The 14,689-nt window shown below is 37.2% G+C and overlaps 1 protein-coding gene across 1 annotated transcript in view; it reads right to left on the bottom strand.

Moving 5' to 3' along the window:
- Positions 1 to 3,089: 3,089 nt before the first annotated feature.
- The window catches only part of SLC9C2 (solute carrier family 9 member C2 (putative)), a 272,343-nt gene continuing 260,743 nt past the window's right edge, over positions 3,090 to 14,689 (bottom strand). The window contains exon 33 of the mRNA XM_049715795.1: positions 3,090 to 3,203. Coding sequence (XP_049571752.1) covers positions 3,105 to 3,203 — 99 coding nt within the window. The 3' untranslated portion in view covers positions 3,090 to 3,104. The remainder of the gene's footprint in view (positions 3,204 to 14,689) is intronic.

Here is a 14,689-nt window from a genome sequence, read left to right as displayed (position 1 = left end):
TGTCCTCTCTTTGACCCAAAACAAGTTAGAAGGAGCCAGAAATAAAACCTCTCAGTTTGTACCCCAGTGAATGCTTACCATTATACACACGGGTACAGACGAGGTCCCCACTCCATGATATTATAGGTCTCTCAGCAGACCTGCTATATGGAAGCCACAGTTCCCACATTCCAATGCCTCACTGCACCAGGTAGAGAACTAAAATATGTGAAGAAGCTATGTTTGAGACTATAGGGAGTGGTGATTATTATATTGAGCTGTAGAGTTCTGCATGCCTAAAGACTTACAGATTCAAAATTGATATCACTATGCTGGCCAAAGAAAACAAGCCTGCAACTTAGATCAGCACTCCCACTCATCACACATGGGTTGCCACTCCCAAGGTAAACAAAATAATTTCAGATACCAGTAAGTTTTGTAAGGATAATAAAACAAGCTTATGGGATGGCAAATACCTAATTATGGAGAGGGATGCTTTAGCTTTCAGGGAAGGCAGCCCACTCCAAAGCAGCACACCTCTGCACCTCTACCAAGAATTTCCAGTGCAGAACTCACATCTCAGAAGAGGCATCTTCTCTGATCCGTGGTTACAAAATGAAGCAATCTAAGTTTCTACTTTGATGAGGAGGGCTTTTAGAATAAACAGAAAGACTGTCTTTTCTTTGGAAAACCTTACAAACTAAAAAGAGTTGAAAGAGTCAGGCTTTAGTAAGTCTGCGCAGAATCTGATAAGAGACAATCGTCTTAACAGAAAATTACCCTTTCATTTTTCATAATGTATGACAGAAACCACATATTATAGACAGTTTGATCATTTGACACTTCTGAGGTTTGTCTGGGACCTGACTTTGCTCCTTGTGAGCAACTTAACTCTAGCTGTGTGTTGCTTTTCTTTTTTTACATTACGCTCCTTCCAACAGAAGTGAGTTTACATCCTGTCTCGCAGTTTTTTCCATGATCTAAGCTATATGACTTTAATGTTTTGCACCTACCCTCAGCGAGATGCTTCACATGTCTGGTCATGTCTGGTCAAAACTGCTTTTTGAATGAGTTCTTTCTAGCTTTGGGGTCTGGCAGTAAAAGTATAATTTGTTGTTGTGTTCTCTATATATAAGAGAGAGACAAGCTCCATCAAGAAATGACATGAGCTTTTACGTATAAGTGTAAATGTAGGTATAGGTACAGGTGTAAGTAGAAGTGTAAGTATAAATTACAAGTTCAAGCTAAAGCACAGTCTGGTAGCACATGGGGTCTTAGGTGTGATGGCAGGGCAGGGTTTCTGTACGGGCAACTCGCATTTATACCTGATTGATAAGACAGGTAGGAGACCTTTCAAACCTTTATTTCTCTTTTGGTTCCTAACTGCTCTCTTCAGAGGAAAAATAGGGAGATAAGAAATACTGATTTGCCAAGTTAATTTATCTAGGGAAAATCTGGGGGAGAAAATATTTTGCAAAGAAAGGGAATCAGTGGAATTTGAGCACTCAATGATCCATGATGAGGCTACTTAAGTTTTAGCTGTGTATGTGTTTTAACAGTTTAGGTCACAGGCCTTAGAGATGATCTTGTTCAGGGAGAGAAAATACATTTTTTCTCAGTTTTGGCCACCTGGCAGTAGCTGTTTAGAAGGCTGGGAACAAGTTCACAAGAGAAAGGGCATTGAACAAGTAGTTATCTCTGTTATAGGTATAGGAGGAAGGGTTGACAGTATGCCTACCAGGTATTTGCCTCCCTGATCCAGTCCAATACCCTCATTTCACTAAAAAATGAGAGCCAAGAGAGTTTAAATGACTTGTCCAAGGCTTCACAGCTACTTAGAAGCAGCTCTGGGACTCTTAGGTGTGCTAACTCCAAACCATATTCCTTCCATCACACCATTCCTCCTAGCACCTGACCCCTATAAATGAGAAGAACTCACACTATAGATAAGGTGAGGCTATAACATGACTATGGTAGGCCGAATAACGGCCCCCCAAAAGATGGGCATGTCCTAATCCCTAGAATCTGTGAATATGTTACTTAACAGATGATTAAGTTAAGGAACTTGAAATGAGAAGATTACCCTGGATTATCCAGGTGGGCTCAACATAATCACAAGGGTCTTTATAAAAGGGAGGCAGATGGCTGTGTGATGATCGAAGCCAAGGTTGGAGTGATGTGTGGCCATGAGCCAAAGAATGTAGGCAGCTTCTTGAACCTATAAAAGGACAAGGATATACATTCTCCCCTAGAGCTTCCAGAAGAAACACAAGCCTGCTAACACCTTGATTTTAGCCCAAACGGATTTTAGACTTATGCCCGTAAGATAATAAAGTTGTTTTAAGCCACTAAATTTGTGGTAATTTGTTACAGCAGCAATAGGAAACTAATACAATGATCTTTTTATATTGGTTTGGGCAACAATTCAATTCAATTCTACAAGGGCTTATTTGCAGTGTATCAGATCCCACACAAACCCCACACCTATAGTATTATAGAGAACTACAGGCAGTGCATTTACTTAAAAGCTCATGTCCTTTCTTTTTCACTTGGAAACACTGGTTTCCCAGCAGAGCTTTCCTCTTCCTAATACACAGTTATTAGTTAATATTATACTGGGCTACATATAACCAAAGAGAGGGAGAGAAAGGGGGAGAGAGAGAAAGAGAGAGAGGGCACAAAATAACACTGCTTTAACAAGATGGAGGTTTACTTCTCTCTCGTAGAAAAAGAAATCCAGAGGTAGGCAGTCCAGAGCTGGTATGGTGGCTTTATCAAGTAAGGCATTTGGGTTCATTTTGCCATCCTCAGCATGTGGCTTCCACTTTTTGGTCCAAAATGGCTGCTCAAGCTCCTGTTATCACATCCCTATGCAAGCCAAAAGGAAAAAGGGTGGGCAAAGAAGGGTATATCTTCTCCCTGGCAAGGATAGTGCCCCCCAGTGGCATACAATATTTACACTTAAATTTCATTAGGCCAGAACTTAGTTGCAAGGAAACTGGGAAATATAGTCTTTAACCAGGCATATTGACAACACCTCCCCCCAAAATAAAGCTGGGTGTTCTGTTACTAAAGATGATAGAAACAATTATTCACGTGATTGGCAACTGGAAAACACAGCCACATTACCAAGCAGTGTGGTAGATGCCAGGAGCACTCTGGAGGTACTGTGTAGGACATGCATTCCTTATTTCCCTAGGCAAAGACATCCTGTAGGTGAGTACCTATTGGAGCATCACTTTATTATTATTTTCATAATTTTTTTAACCTGTACTTATATACAAGCCACTAATGTCACAGAGTGTCTGATTTGAGATGCCATTTGTTTATTCCTTTCAGGGTTGCAAGCTTATAACTGTGCTTGACTCATCAGCTGATGGCAAACTGTATTGATATAAAGTCCATTTTAACTCCAAACTTTACTATAAATTTCTACTACAAACAATAGTTTGGAGACATATTTTTTTGTGTATATGATTTACCTGCAACTCACCAGGCTCACAGAATTCACATCTGAGGACTCCCACTGGTCCTCCTTTTTTGAGCACCCTTTCTGATCCTCCCCAGTGTCCCCCCCTCCACCAGCCAATTTGCCTGATGACACACAGTACATCTTTCAAAATCTGCTAAACTACCACATGATTGGCCACCAGAATGGCTGAAATGAAAAGACAAAAAATATCAAGTGTTTGCAAGGAAGTAGAGCAACCAAAACTCTCATCTACTGTTGGGAGTATAAATTAGTACAACCACTTTGGAAAACTGTTTGAAGGATCTACTAAGGTTGAATATATTGATAAATAATTAATATTCATCATGGGATATTATACAACAAGGAGACTGAATGATCCTCACCTATACCTCAAAATACAGATGAATCTCACAGATATAATATTCGGTTAAAGAAACCAGATACACAAAAGAGCACATGTATGATTCCTGTTATTTAAAGCACTAGTTGTAGGCATAAATACTCTAAGCTCTTTGAAGTCAAATAGGTGTTAATTTGAGGGGTTAGTGGCTAGGAGGGAAAATGAGGGATGTTTCTGGGATACTGGATTACATGGTGTGTTCAATTTGCCAAAACTCATTAAGCTGTACATTTATATACATGTATACTATGTATATATTATACTTCAATGAATTTTAAAAAATAAACCCAATTAAAGCAACACCTCTGGTTTCCTAACCACTCCCCAGGATAAAATTGATCATTGCCTTTTTTGGTATTTAATTTTCTCTTTTTTAGTCTCTGTAAGCCACCTGTAACAATGTAGTATATGTCTGTCTCCTCTTCTAAACTGAACTCCTTAAAGACTATGGCATTTCTAACTCATCTGATTGCCCAGAGCCTAGTATGTAATAATAAGTGGCTCCAAAACGTTTGTTGAGTTAAATTAATTTCTTCTTTTACAATTAGTTAGTGCCTGATCATTTAGACCAAATTTTTTTTGAATTTATTTTTTTATACAGTAGGTTCTTATTAGTCATCCATCTTATACACATCAGTGTATACATGTCAATCCCAGTCTCCCAATTCATCACAACACCCCCCCAAACCCCCGCTGCTTTCCCCCCTTGGTGTCCATACGTTTGTTCTCTACATCTGTGTCTCAACTTCTGCTCTGCAAACTGGTTCATCTGTACCATTTTCTAGGTTCCAAATATATGTGTTAATATACAATATTTGTTTTTCTCTTTCTGACTTACTTCACTGTATGACAGTCTCTAGATGCATCCACGTCTCTACAAATGACCCAGTTTCATTCCTTTTTTGGCTGAGTAATATTCCATTGTATATATGTACCACAACTTCTTTATCCATTCGTCTCTCAATGGGCATTTAGGTTGCTTCCATGACCTGGCTATTGTAAATAGTGCTGCAATGATCATTGGGGTGCATGAGTCTTTTTGAATTATGGTTTTCTCTGGGTATGTGCCCAGTAGTGGGACTGCTGGCTCATATGGTAGTTCTATTTTTAGTTTTTTAAGGAACCTCCGTACTGTTCTCCATAGTGGCTGTATCAATTTTACATTCCCACCAATGGTGCAAGAGGGATCCCTTTTCTCCACACCCTCTCCAGCTTTTGTTGCCTGTAGATTTTCTGATGATGCCCATTCTAACTGGTGTGAGGTGATACCTCATTGTAGTTTTGATTTGCATTTCTCTAATAATTAGTGATGTTGAGCAGCTTTTCATGTGCTTCTTGGCCATCTGTATGTCTTCTTTGGAGAAATGTCTATTTAGGTCTTCTGTCCATTTTTGGATTGGGTTGTTTGTTCTTTTAATATTGAGCTGCATGAGCTGTTTATATATATTGGAGATTAATCCTTTGTCTGCTGATTCATTTGCAAATATTTTCTCCCATTTTGATGGTTGTCTTTTCATCTTGTTTATGGTTTCCTTTGCTGTGCAAAAGCTTTGAAGTTTCATTAGGTCCCATTTGTTTATTTTTTTTTATTTCCATTACTCTAGGAGGTGGATCAAAAAAGATCTTGCTGTGATTTATGTCAAAGAGTGTTCTTCCTATGTTTTCCTCTGAGAGTTCTATAGTGCCCGGTCTTACATTTAGGTCTCTCATCCACTTTGAGTTTATTTTTGTGTATGGTGTTAGGGAGTGTTCTAATTTCATTCTTTTACATGTAGCTGTACAATTTTCCCCACAACACTTATTGAAGAGACTGTCTTTTCTCCATATCCTTGCCTCCTTTGTCATAGATTAGTTGACCATAGGTGCGTGGGTTTATCTCTGGGCTTTCTATCTTGTTCCATTCATCTATGTTTCTGTTTTTGTGCCAGTACCATATTGTCTTGATTACTGTAGTTTGTAGTATAGTCTGAAGTCAGGGAGTCTGATTCCTCCAGCTCTGCTTTTTTCCCTCAAGACTGCTTTGGCTGTTCGGGGTCTTTTTTGTCTCTATACAAATTTTAAGATTTTTTTGTTCTAGTTCTGTAAAAAATGCCATTGGCAATTTGATTGGGATTGCATTGAATCTGTAGATTGATTTGGGTAGTATAGTCATTTTCACAATATTGATTCTTCCAATCCAAGAAGATGGTATATCTCACCATCTGTTGGTATCATCTTTAATTTCTTTCATCAGTGTCTTATAGGTTTCTGCATACAGGTCTTTTGTGTCCCTAAGTAGGTTTATTCCTAGGTATTTTATTCTTTTTGTTGCAATGGTAAATGGGAGTGTTTCCTTAATTTCTCTTTCAGATTTTTCATCATTAGCGTATATGAATGCAACAGATGTCTGTGCATTAATTTTGTATCCTGCAACGTTACCAAATTCATTGATTAGCTCTAGTAGTTTTCTGGTGGCATCTTTAGGATTCTCTATGTATAGTATCATGTCATCTGCAAACAGTGACAGTTTTACTTCTTCCTTTCCAATTTGTATTCCTTTTATTTCTTCTCCTTCTCTGATTGCCGTGGCTAGGAATTCCAAAGCTACGTTGAATAACAGTGGTGAGAGTGGACATCCTTGTCTTGTTCCTGATCTTAGAGGAAATGCTTTCAGTTTTTCACCATTGAGAATGATGTTTGCTGTGGGTTGGTCATATATGGCCTTTATTATGCTGAGGTAGTTTCCCACTATGCCCACTTTCTGGAGAGTTTTTATCATAAATGGGTGTTGAATTTTGTAAAAAGCTTTTTCTGCATCTATCGAGATGATCATATGGTCTTTATTCTTCAGTTTGTTAATATGGTGTATCACATTGATTGATTTGCGTATATTGAAGATCCCTTGCATCCCTGGGATAAATCCCACTTGGTCATGGTGTATGATCCTTTTAATGTGTTGTTGGATTCTGCTTGCTAGTATTTTGTTGAGGATTATTGCATCTATATTCATCAGTGATATTGGTCTGTAATTTTTTTTTTGTAGTATCTTTTTCTGGTTTTGGCATCAGGGTGATGGTGGCCTCACAGAATGAATTTGGGAGTGTTCCTCCCTCCACAATTTTTTGGAACAGTTTGAGAAGGATGGGTGTTAGCTCTTCTCTAAATGTTTGATAGAATTCACCTGTGAAGCCATCTGGTCCTGGACTTTTTTTTGTTGGAATATTTTTAATCACAGTTTCCATTTCATTGCTTGTGATTGGTCTGTTCATATTTTCTATTTCTTCCTGGTTCAGGCTTGGAAGTTTATACCTTTCTAAGAATTTGTCCATTTCTTCCAGGTTGTCCATTTTATAGGCATAGAGTTGCTTGGAGTAGTCTCTTAGGATGCTTTGTATTTCTGTGGTGTCTGTTGTAACTTTTTTTTTTTTTTGTAACTTCTCTTTTTCATTTCTAATTTTATTGATTTGAGTCCTCTCCCTCTTTTTCTTGATGAGTCTGGCTAATGGTTTATCAATTTTGTTTATCTTCTCAAAGAACCAGCTTTTAGTTTTATTGATCTTTGCTATTGTTTTCTTTGTTTCTATTTCATTTATTTCTGCTCTGATCTTTATGATTTCGTTCCTTCTGCTAACTTTGGGTTTTGTTTGTTCTTCTTTCTCTAGTTCCTTTAGGTGTAAGGTTAGATTGTTTATTTGAGATTTTTCTTGTTTCTTGAGGTAGGCTCGTATAGCTATAAACTTCCCTCTTAGAACTGCTTTTGCTGCATCCCATAGGTTTTGGATTGTTGTGTTTTCATTGTCATTTGTCTCTAGGTATTTTTTGATTTCCTCTTTGATTTCTTCAGTGATCGCTTGGTTATTTAGTAATGTATTGTTTAGCCTCCATGTGTTTGTGTTTTTTATGTTTTTTTTCCCTGTAATTCATTTCTAATCTCATAGCATTGTGGTCAGAAAAGATGCTTGATGTGATTTCAATGTTCTTAAATTTACCGAGGCTTGATTTATGACCCAAGATGTGATCTATCCTGGAGAATGTTCCATGCGCACTTGGGAAGAAAGTGTAATCTGCTGTTTTTGGATGGAATGTCCTATAAATATCAATTACATCTATCTGATCTACTGTGTCATTTAAAGCTTCTGTTTCCTTATTAATTTTCTGTTTGGATGATCTGTCCATTGGTGTAAGTGAGGTGTTAAAGTCCCCCACTATTATTGTGTCACTGTCAATTTCCTCTTTTATAGCTGTTAGCAGTCGCCTTATGTACTGAGGTGCTCCTATGTTGGGTGCATATATATTTATAATCGTTATATCTTCTTGGATTGATTCCTTGATCATTATGTAGTGTCCTTCTTTGTCTCTTGTAACATTCTTTATTTTAATGTCTATTTTATCTGATATGAGTATTGCTACTCCAGCTTCCTTTTGATTTCCATTTGCATGGAATATCTTTTTCCATCCCCTCACTTTCAGTCTGTATGTATCCCTAGGTCTGAAGTCGGTCTCTTGTAGACAGCATAAATATGGGCCTTGTTTTTGTATCCATTCAGCAAGCCTGTGTCTTTTGGTTGGAGCATTTAATCCATTCATGTTTAAGGTAATTATCGATATGTATGTTCGTATGACCATTTTCTTAATCGTTTTGACTTTGTTTTTGTAGCTCCTTTTCCTCTCTTGTGTTTCCCACTTAGAGAAGTTCCTTTAGCATTTGTTGTAAAGCTGGTTTGGTGGTGCTGAATTCTCTTAGCTTTTGCTTGTCTGTAAAGATTTTGATTTCTCCGTCGAATCTGAATGAGATCCTTGCCGGGTAGAGTAATCTTGGTTGTAGGTTTTTCTCTTTCATTACTTTAAGTATATCATGCCACTCCCTTCTGGCTTGTAGAATTTCTGCTGAGAAATCAGCTGTTAACCTTATGGGAGTTCACTTGTATGTTATTTGTCGTTTTTCCCTTGCTGCTTTCAATAATTTTTCTTTGTCTTTAATTTTTGCCAATTTGATTACTATGTGTCTCGGTGTGTTTCTCCTTGGGTTTATCCTGTATGGGACTTGCTGCGCTTCCTGGACTTGGGTGGCTATTTCCTTTCCCATGTTAGGGAAGTTTCAACTGTAATCTCTTCAAATATTTTCTCGGGTCCTTTCTCTCTCTCTTCTCCTTCTGGGACCCCTATAATGTGAAATTTGTTGCATTTAATGTTGTCCCAGAGGTCTCTTAGGCTGTCTTCATTTCTTTTCATTCTTTTTTCTTTATTCTGTTCTGCAGCAGTGAATTCCACCATTCTGTCTTCTAGGTCACTTATCCATTCTTCTGCCTCAGATATTTTGCTATTGTTCCTTCTAGTGTATTTTTCATTTCAGTTAATGTATCATTCATCTCTGTTTGTTCTTTAATTCTTATAGGTGTTTGTTCTTTAAATCTCATAGTTGTTTGTTCTTTAATTCTTATAGGTCTTTGTTAAACATTTCTTGCATCTTCTCGATCTTGCCTCCATTCTTTTTCCGAGGTCCTGGATCATCTTCACTATCATTATTCTGAATTGTTTTTCTGGAAGTTTGCCTATCTCTACTTCATTTAGTTGTTTTTCTGTGGTTTTATCTTGTTCCTTCATCTGGTACATAGCCCTCTGCCTTTTCATCTTGTCTATCTTTCTATGAATGTGGTTTTTGTTCCACAGGCTGCAGGACTGTAGTTCTTCTTGCTTCTGCTGTCTGCCCTCTCAATATTGGGCATCATTTTCATAAGGTCCCTTGTACCATGCCTCCGTCCCTGCTGTGCCTTGGTCTCTCCTCTGGTAGGATGAGAAGATCAGAACCTTCAAGTGCTGCAATCCTGTGTTCCAGGACCTGTAAAATGTCTACTCGTGTTGGAGGGTTTCCTGCAGAGGTGAGGGGTGGCTGTGTCTCACTCTGAGGACAAGGACACTGGCAGCAGAAGTTCTGGGAAGTACTCCTTGGCATGAGCCTTCCTGGAGTCTCAACAAATATTTATTTATTAGGCACTGTGTTAGGTGTTTGGGATAAAAAGACTTAAAACACAGAACCTGTTCTCAAGAAGTCCACAGTCTAGTGGAATGGATGCAAACACAAATGCCATTCAGAGTCTAGGAGTTATTTTTTCTTTAAGGAAAATTCAAGGACTTTCTTTTTCTCTGTTGCCAGAACAACAACAACAACAACAAATCACTGTATCTGCTCTCATCCAACCATCCAATGGCATTCCTCTCTCTCTCCTTACTCTTTTCACATTAGTGTAGTGCACTTCTCTGGGCTCATTTTACTTCATGTTTTCTTCTTATGCTGCATTTCTATCCATCCTCAATCCCATACTTTCATTAACCACTAGACTTCAAGGACAGGTTTACCAAGGCCATGGTAATGTTTCCAATCTTTCCACTTCAGGGAACACAGAGAAAATTATGCTATTTGTAACATACACTTAAATAAGAGAAATTACTTGAAGCCAGAGGTGAGCAGCCCAGGTGCTCCTGATGCTCCAGGTCCTATCAGGTCAATATCTTGGCATTCTTATAACTCATTCTCTGCACACCATTATCCATAGCACACTGGATGGGAAGCTTATTGATCTAAGGACATTGGTCAGACCATTAACCACAGGGTCAGTGATTCACTTATACCATGCACCCTGGCTATGATGATAACACAGGTAGCAGCCATACTACCAGCCACTAACCTTGGCCTCTCCCTAGTCTGACTAGCCTGGCTGATAACACAGATTCAGTTCTGATTCCACCCTATGAAAGATCTATATGTCTATATCCTTTGTTTGGAGGCTTTTTAAAAAATTACCTATTGACAGGTAAAGACCCATAAGGCCTTCTCGCTAAAGTCTTTCCTGGTTTCTCATTTCAAAGCCTGTGCCCTATCATATGAGGGTTGTCAAGATCAAATCTGCTCCTCAGATGTTGTTTGCCTGACAAGTCGCTGTTAACTCTGGCAGAAAAGCCTTTCAAGTGCTTAAAACTTAAACATTTCCTCCCACTATATGTGGGCTGCAATGGCTCAATACAGTGATAAAATACAACAATTTTGAAGATCAAAGATTCCCTTCAAAAAGAATATGGTTACTTCTACCTACCATGTTTGATCTATATTTACGAAAGAGAGGTAGAAATCCTGAGCCCAGCAGTGAAGGTCCAACTAGCCTGTTTCTTTGGTTTTTATTGCTGGATTCCTAAAGATGGATAGCAGATCTAGCTATGGTACTGCAGGTGACAGAAACAGGAAGACATCCAAAGAACTAGGAAAGAATTTAAACAAGAAGACTGACACACGGCTTGTAGAAAAGAAATTTCAGAGCAGGACTCACTGGGCGGGCCACAAACCCACTTATGAGAAATTAGGGGGTGAGGGGGAAGTAATACCACAAAAATTATTAAAGTCATCACATGAACAAGAACAAGGCTGCAAGGAAAACTGAGAGACAACACATGCCAACACTTGACATTGCTGATAGGACAAAGGAAGCTTTTCACACAGGTTGCTGTGATGGTCAATGGACAAAGAAGACAAATGGGCTAGCCAGGATGACTGCAGGACAACAATCCTGGAAATATAAGGAGATGCAGGAAAATACGTGTATTAGAATTCATCTCAGGGATTACTGAATAACTGATAACTTATTTCTTGCAAAGGAGGAAATGGGGGGTGAAATTCCCTCAAAAGTATGCCTGAACAAAACTAGTGTTAAACTGTTAAGATAGGTGGGTCTGGTCAACTGCAGTTTTTGATACGCTGAGTGGATCTGCAAATTTGGGCCAGAACAGAATTGCTCAGGACAGTAGAGAAGAAGCAGAGTTCTGCTGCATGAGCCCTGCCTCTCTGCCCTTGCCCACACATCACTGAGCCTCCCCTTACCTGAGTAAGACTAAAGGCTTAAGGAATTCTGAGGCACCACATTCCCAGCCTGTGGAAAACAATCACATATCGCAGTCTGGTCCTATTCACAGGAAGAGTTTGTAACCATGTGGAAGTCAACCACTCTGGAAGGACAATTTGATAATAAATAACAGAAATATTCAAGTCCATAGCCTTTAATCCAGAAATCTAACTTCTAGAAATCTGACTCCAGAAACAAGCACAAATGTGTATAAAGATACTTGTATTTTAGTGCAGCATTGTTTATAATAATAAAAATAACCTTATTGTCCATATATAGGGGATTAATTATGTTAGATCCATATTTTATACCTAAGAAGAATGAAGTAGATACATATGTACTGATATGGAAAGATGTTCATACCACATTGTTCAGAGAAATGAAATATACGAAAAAGAAAGTATTTTATCATCTCCTTTTTGTTAACATTTTAAAATTTTTAAGTAGATTTATAAATACATATATCCTAGGGTGTGTATATAAATATATATACACACATATATATTTGTATACACATACATATGTATACATATTATTTGCATATACATACATAGAAAAACCATGAAAAGATTCACATTAAACAATGAACGGTGATTACCTCTAGGGGAATGGAATGGGGGGGAAATGACTTTTATTTATTTATCCTTGTTATATTACCTCTGTATTATTGGAATTTTTTAAACTGTGAGTTACTTTTGTAATTTTAAAAACCAGTAAAGACACTTTTTAAGGAAGTTAAAATGATATTACTTTTATGTTGGTATCAATCAGGATTGTATCAAAATTAGACTAATTATATCACCATAAAGTATGATAAAAGAGTATAAGACATTCTTTCCTCTCTCCTACCCTACAACATCTCCAGAACTTATTCATTTTATAAATAGAAGTTTGTACCTTTTGACCACCTTCACCCATTTTACCCACCCCCCACCCCATATCTGGGAACCACCAATCTGTTCTCTGTATCTATGAGTTTGAGGGGTGTTGGGGGGGGTTGGTTTTTTATTCCACATATAAGTGAGACCATACAATATTTGTCTTTCTCTGATTTACTTCACTTAGAATAATGCCCTCAAGGTCCATCCATGTTGTCACAAATGGCAAGACTTCCTTCCTTGTTATGGCTGAGTAATATTCCATTATATATATATGTTTGTTTATTTATTGAAGAGACTATCCTTTCACCATTGTATGTTCTTGGCTCCTTTGTCATAAATTAATTGACATGTATGTCTGGATTTATTTCTGGGCTTTCGATTTGCTCCAGTGATCTTTGTGTCTGTCTTTATGCCAATACCATACTGTTTGGATTACCATAGCTTTGTAATATAGTTTGAAATTAGGAAGCTTGTTGTCTCCTGCTTTGTTCTTCTTTCTCAAGCTTGCTTTGGCTATCTGGGCTCTTTTGTGGTTCCATACAAATTTTAGGGTTGTTAATTCTATTTCTGTGGGAAATGCTATTGGAATTTTTATAGGGATTGAATTTAATCTATAGGTTGCTTTGAGTATTGTGGATATTTTAACAATATTAATTCTTCTAATCCATGAGCATGAAATATCTTTCCATTTATTTGTGTTTTTTTAATTTCTTTCATCAATGTCTTATATTTTCCAATGTACAGATCTTTCACCTTGGTTAATCTACTCCTAAGTTTTTTAATCTTTTTGAGGCAATTGTAAATGGAATTGCTTTCTTAATTTCTCTTTCTGATAGTTCATTTTTACTGAATAGAAATGCAACAGATTTTTGTATATTGATTTTGTATCCTACAATTTTACTGAATTTATTATTAGTTCTCATAGTTTTTTGGTGAAGTCTTTAGGGTTTTCTATATATAATATCATGTCATTTGCAAATATTGACAGTTTTACTTCTTCCTTTCTGATTTCTGATGACTTTTTTTTCTTTTTCTTGCCTAATTGCCATTGCTAGGACTACCAATACTATGTTGAATAAAAGTCGTAAGAGTGAGCATCCTTGTCTTGTTTGCCTTGTTTCTGGTTTTAAAGGAACTGTGGACTTGTCATATATGGCTTTATTATCTTGAGGTATGTTCCCTCTATACCCACATTGTGGAGAGTTTTATCATAACTGGATGTTGATTTTGTCAAATGCTTTTTCTGCATCTATTGAGATGATCATATTTTTCCCTTTATTTTGTTAATGTTGTTTATCATATAGATTGATTCACAGTTGTTGAGTTATCCTTGCATCCCTGGAATAAATTCCATTTGATCATGGTATATGATCCTTTTAATGTATTGTTGAATTTTATTTGCTAAATATTTTATTGAGGATTTTGAATCTATGTTCATCAGAGATACTGAGCTGTAACATTCTCTTCTGGTGGTATTCTTGTCTGGTTTTGGTAACAGGGTAATCCTGGATGAGTTTGAAAGTATTCCATCCTCTTCAACTTTTCAGAAGAGTCTGAGGAGAATTGATATTAATTCTTGTTTAAATGTTTGGTAGAATTCACCACTGAAGGCATCTAGTCCTGGTCTTGTCTTTGTTGATAGGTTTGTGATTACTGAGTCAATTTCCTACTCATTATTAGTCTGTTCAAATTTTCTATTTCTTCATGGTTTGGTGTTGGAAGATTTTATGTTTCTAGGAATTCACCCATTTATTCTAGGTTGTCTAATTTACTAGCAAATAATTGTTCATAGTAGTCTCTTATAATTTTCTGTATTTCTGTGGTATCTGTTGTAACATCTCCTCTTTCATTTCTGATTTTATTTATTTGAGTCCTCTCTGTTTCTTGGTGAAGGTTTGTATATTTTGTTTGCTTACCTAAAGGCTTTCTTAGCTAAAGGTTTGTATACTTTATCTTTTCAAACAAACAAAAAAAACACCCCAGCTCTTCATTTCATTGTTCTTTTCTACTCTTTATTTCATTTATTTCTGCTTTGATCTTTGCAATTTCCTTCCTTCTACCAACTTTGGCCTTCATTTGTTTTCCT

Source organism: Orcinus orca, chromosome 1 (genome assembly GCF_937001465.1).
Source record: "Orcinus orca chromosome 1, mOrcOrc1.1, whole genome shotgun sequence".
NCBI lineage: Eukaryota > Metazoa > Chordata > Mammalia > Artiodactyla > Delphinidae > Orcinus > Orcinus orca.
The sequence above is the reverse complement of the archived record's forward strand: the minus strand, read 5'-3'. Positions and strand labels throughout refer to the sequence as shown.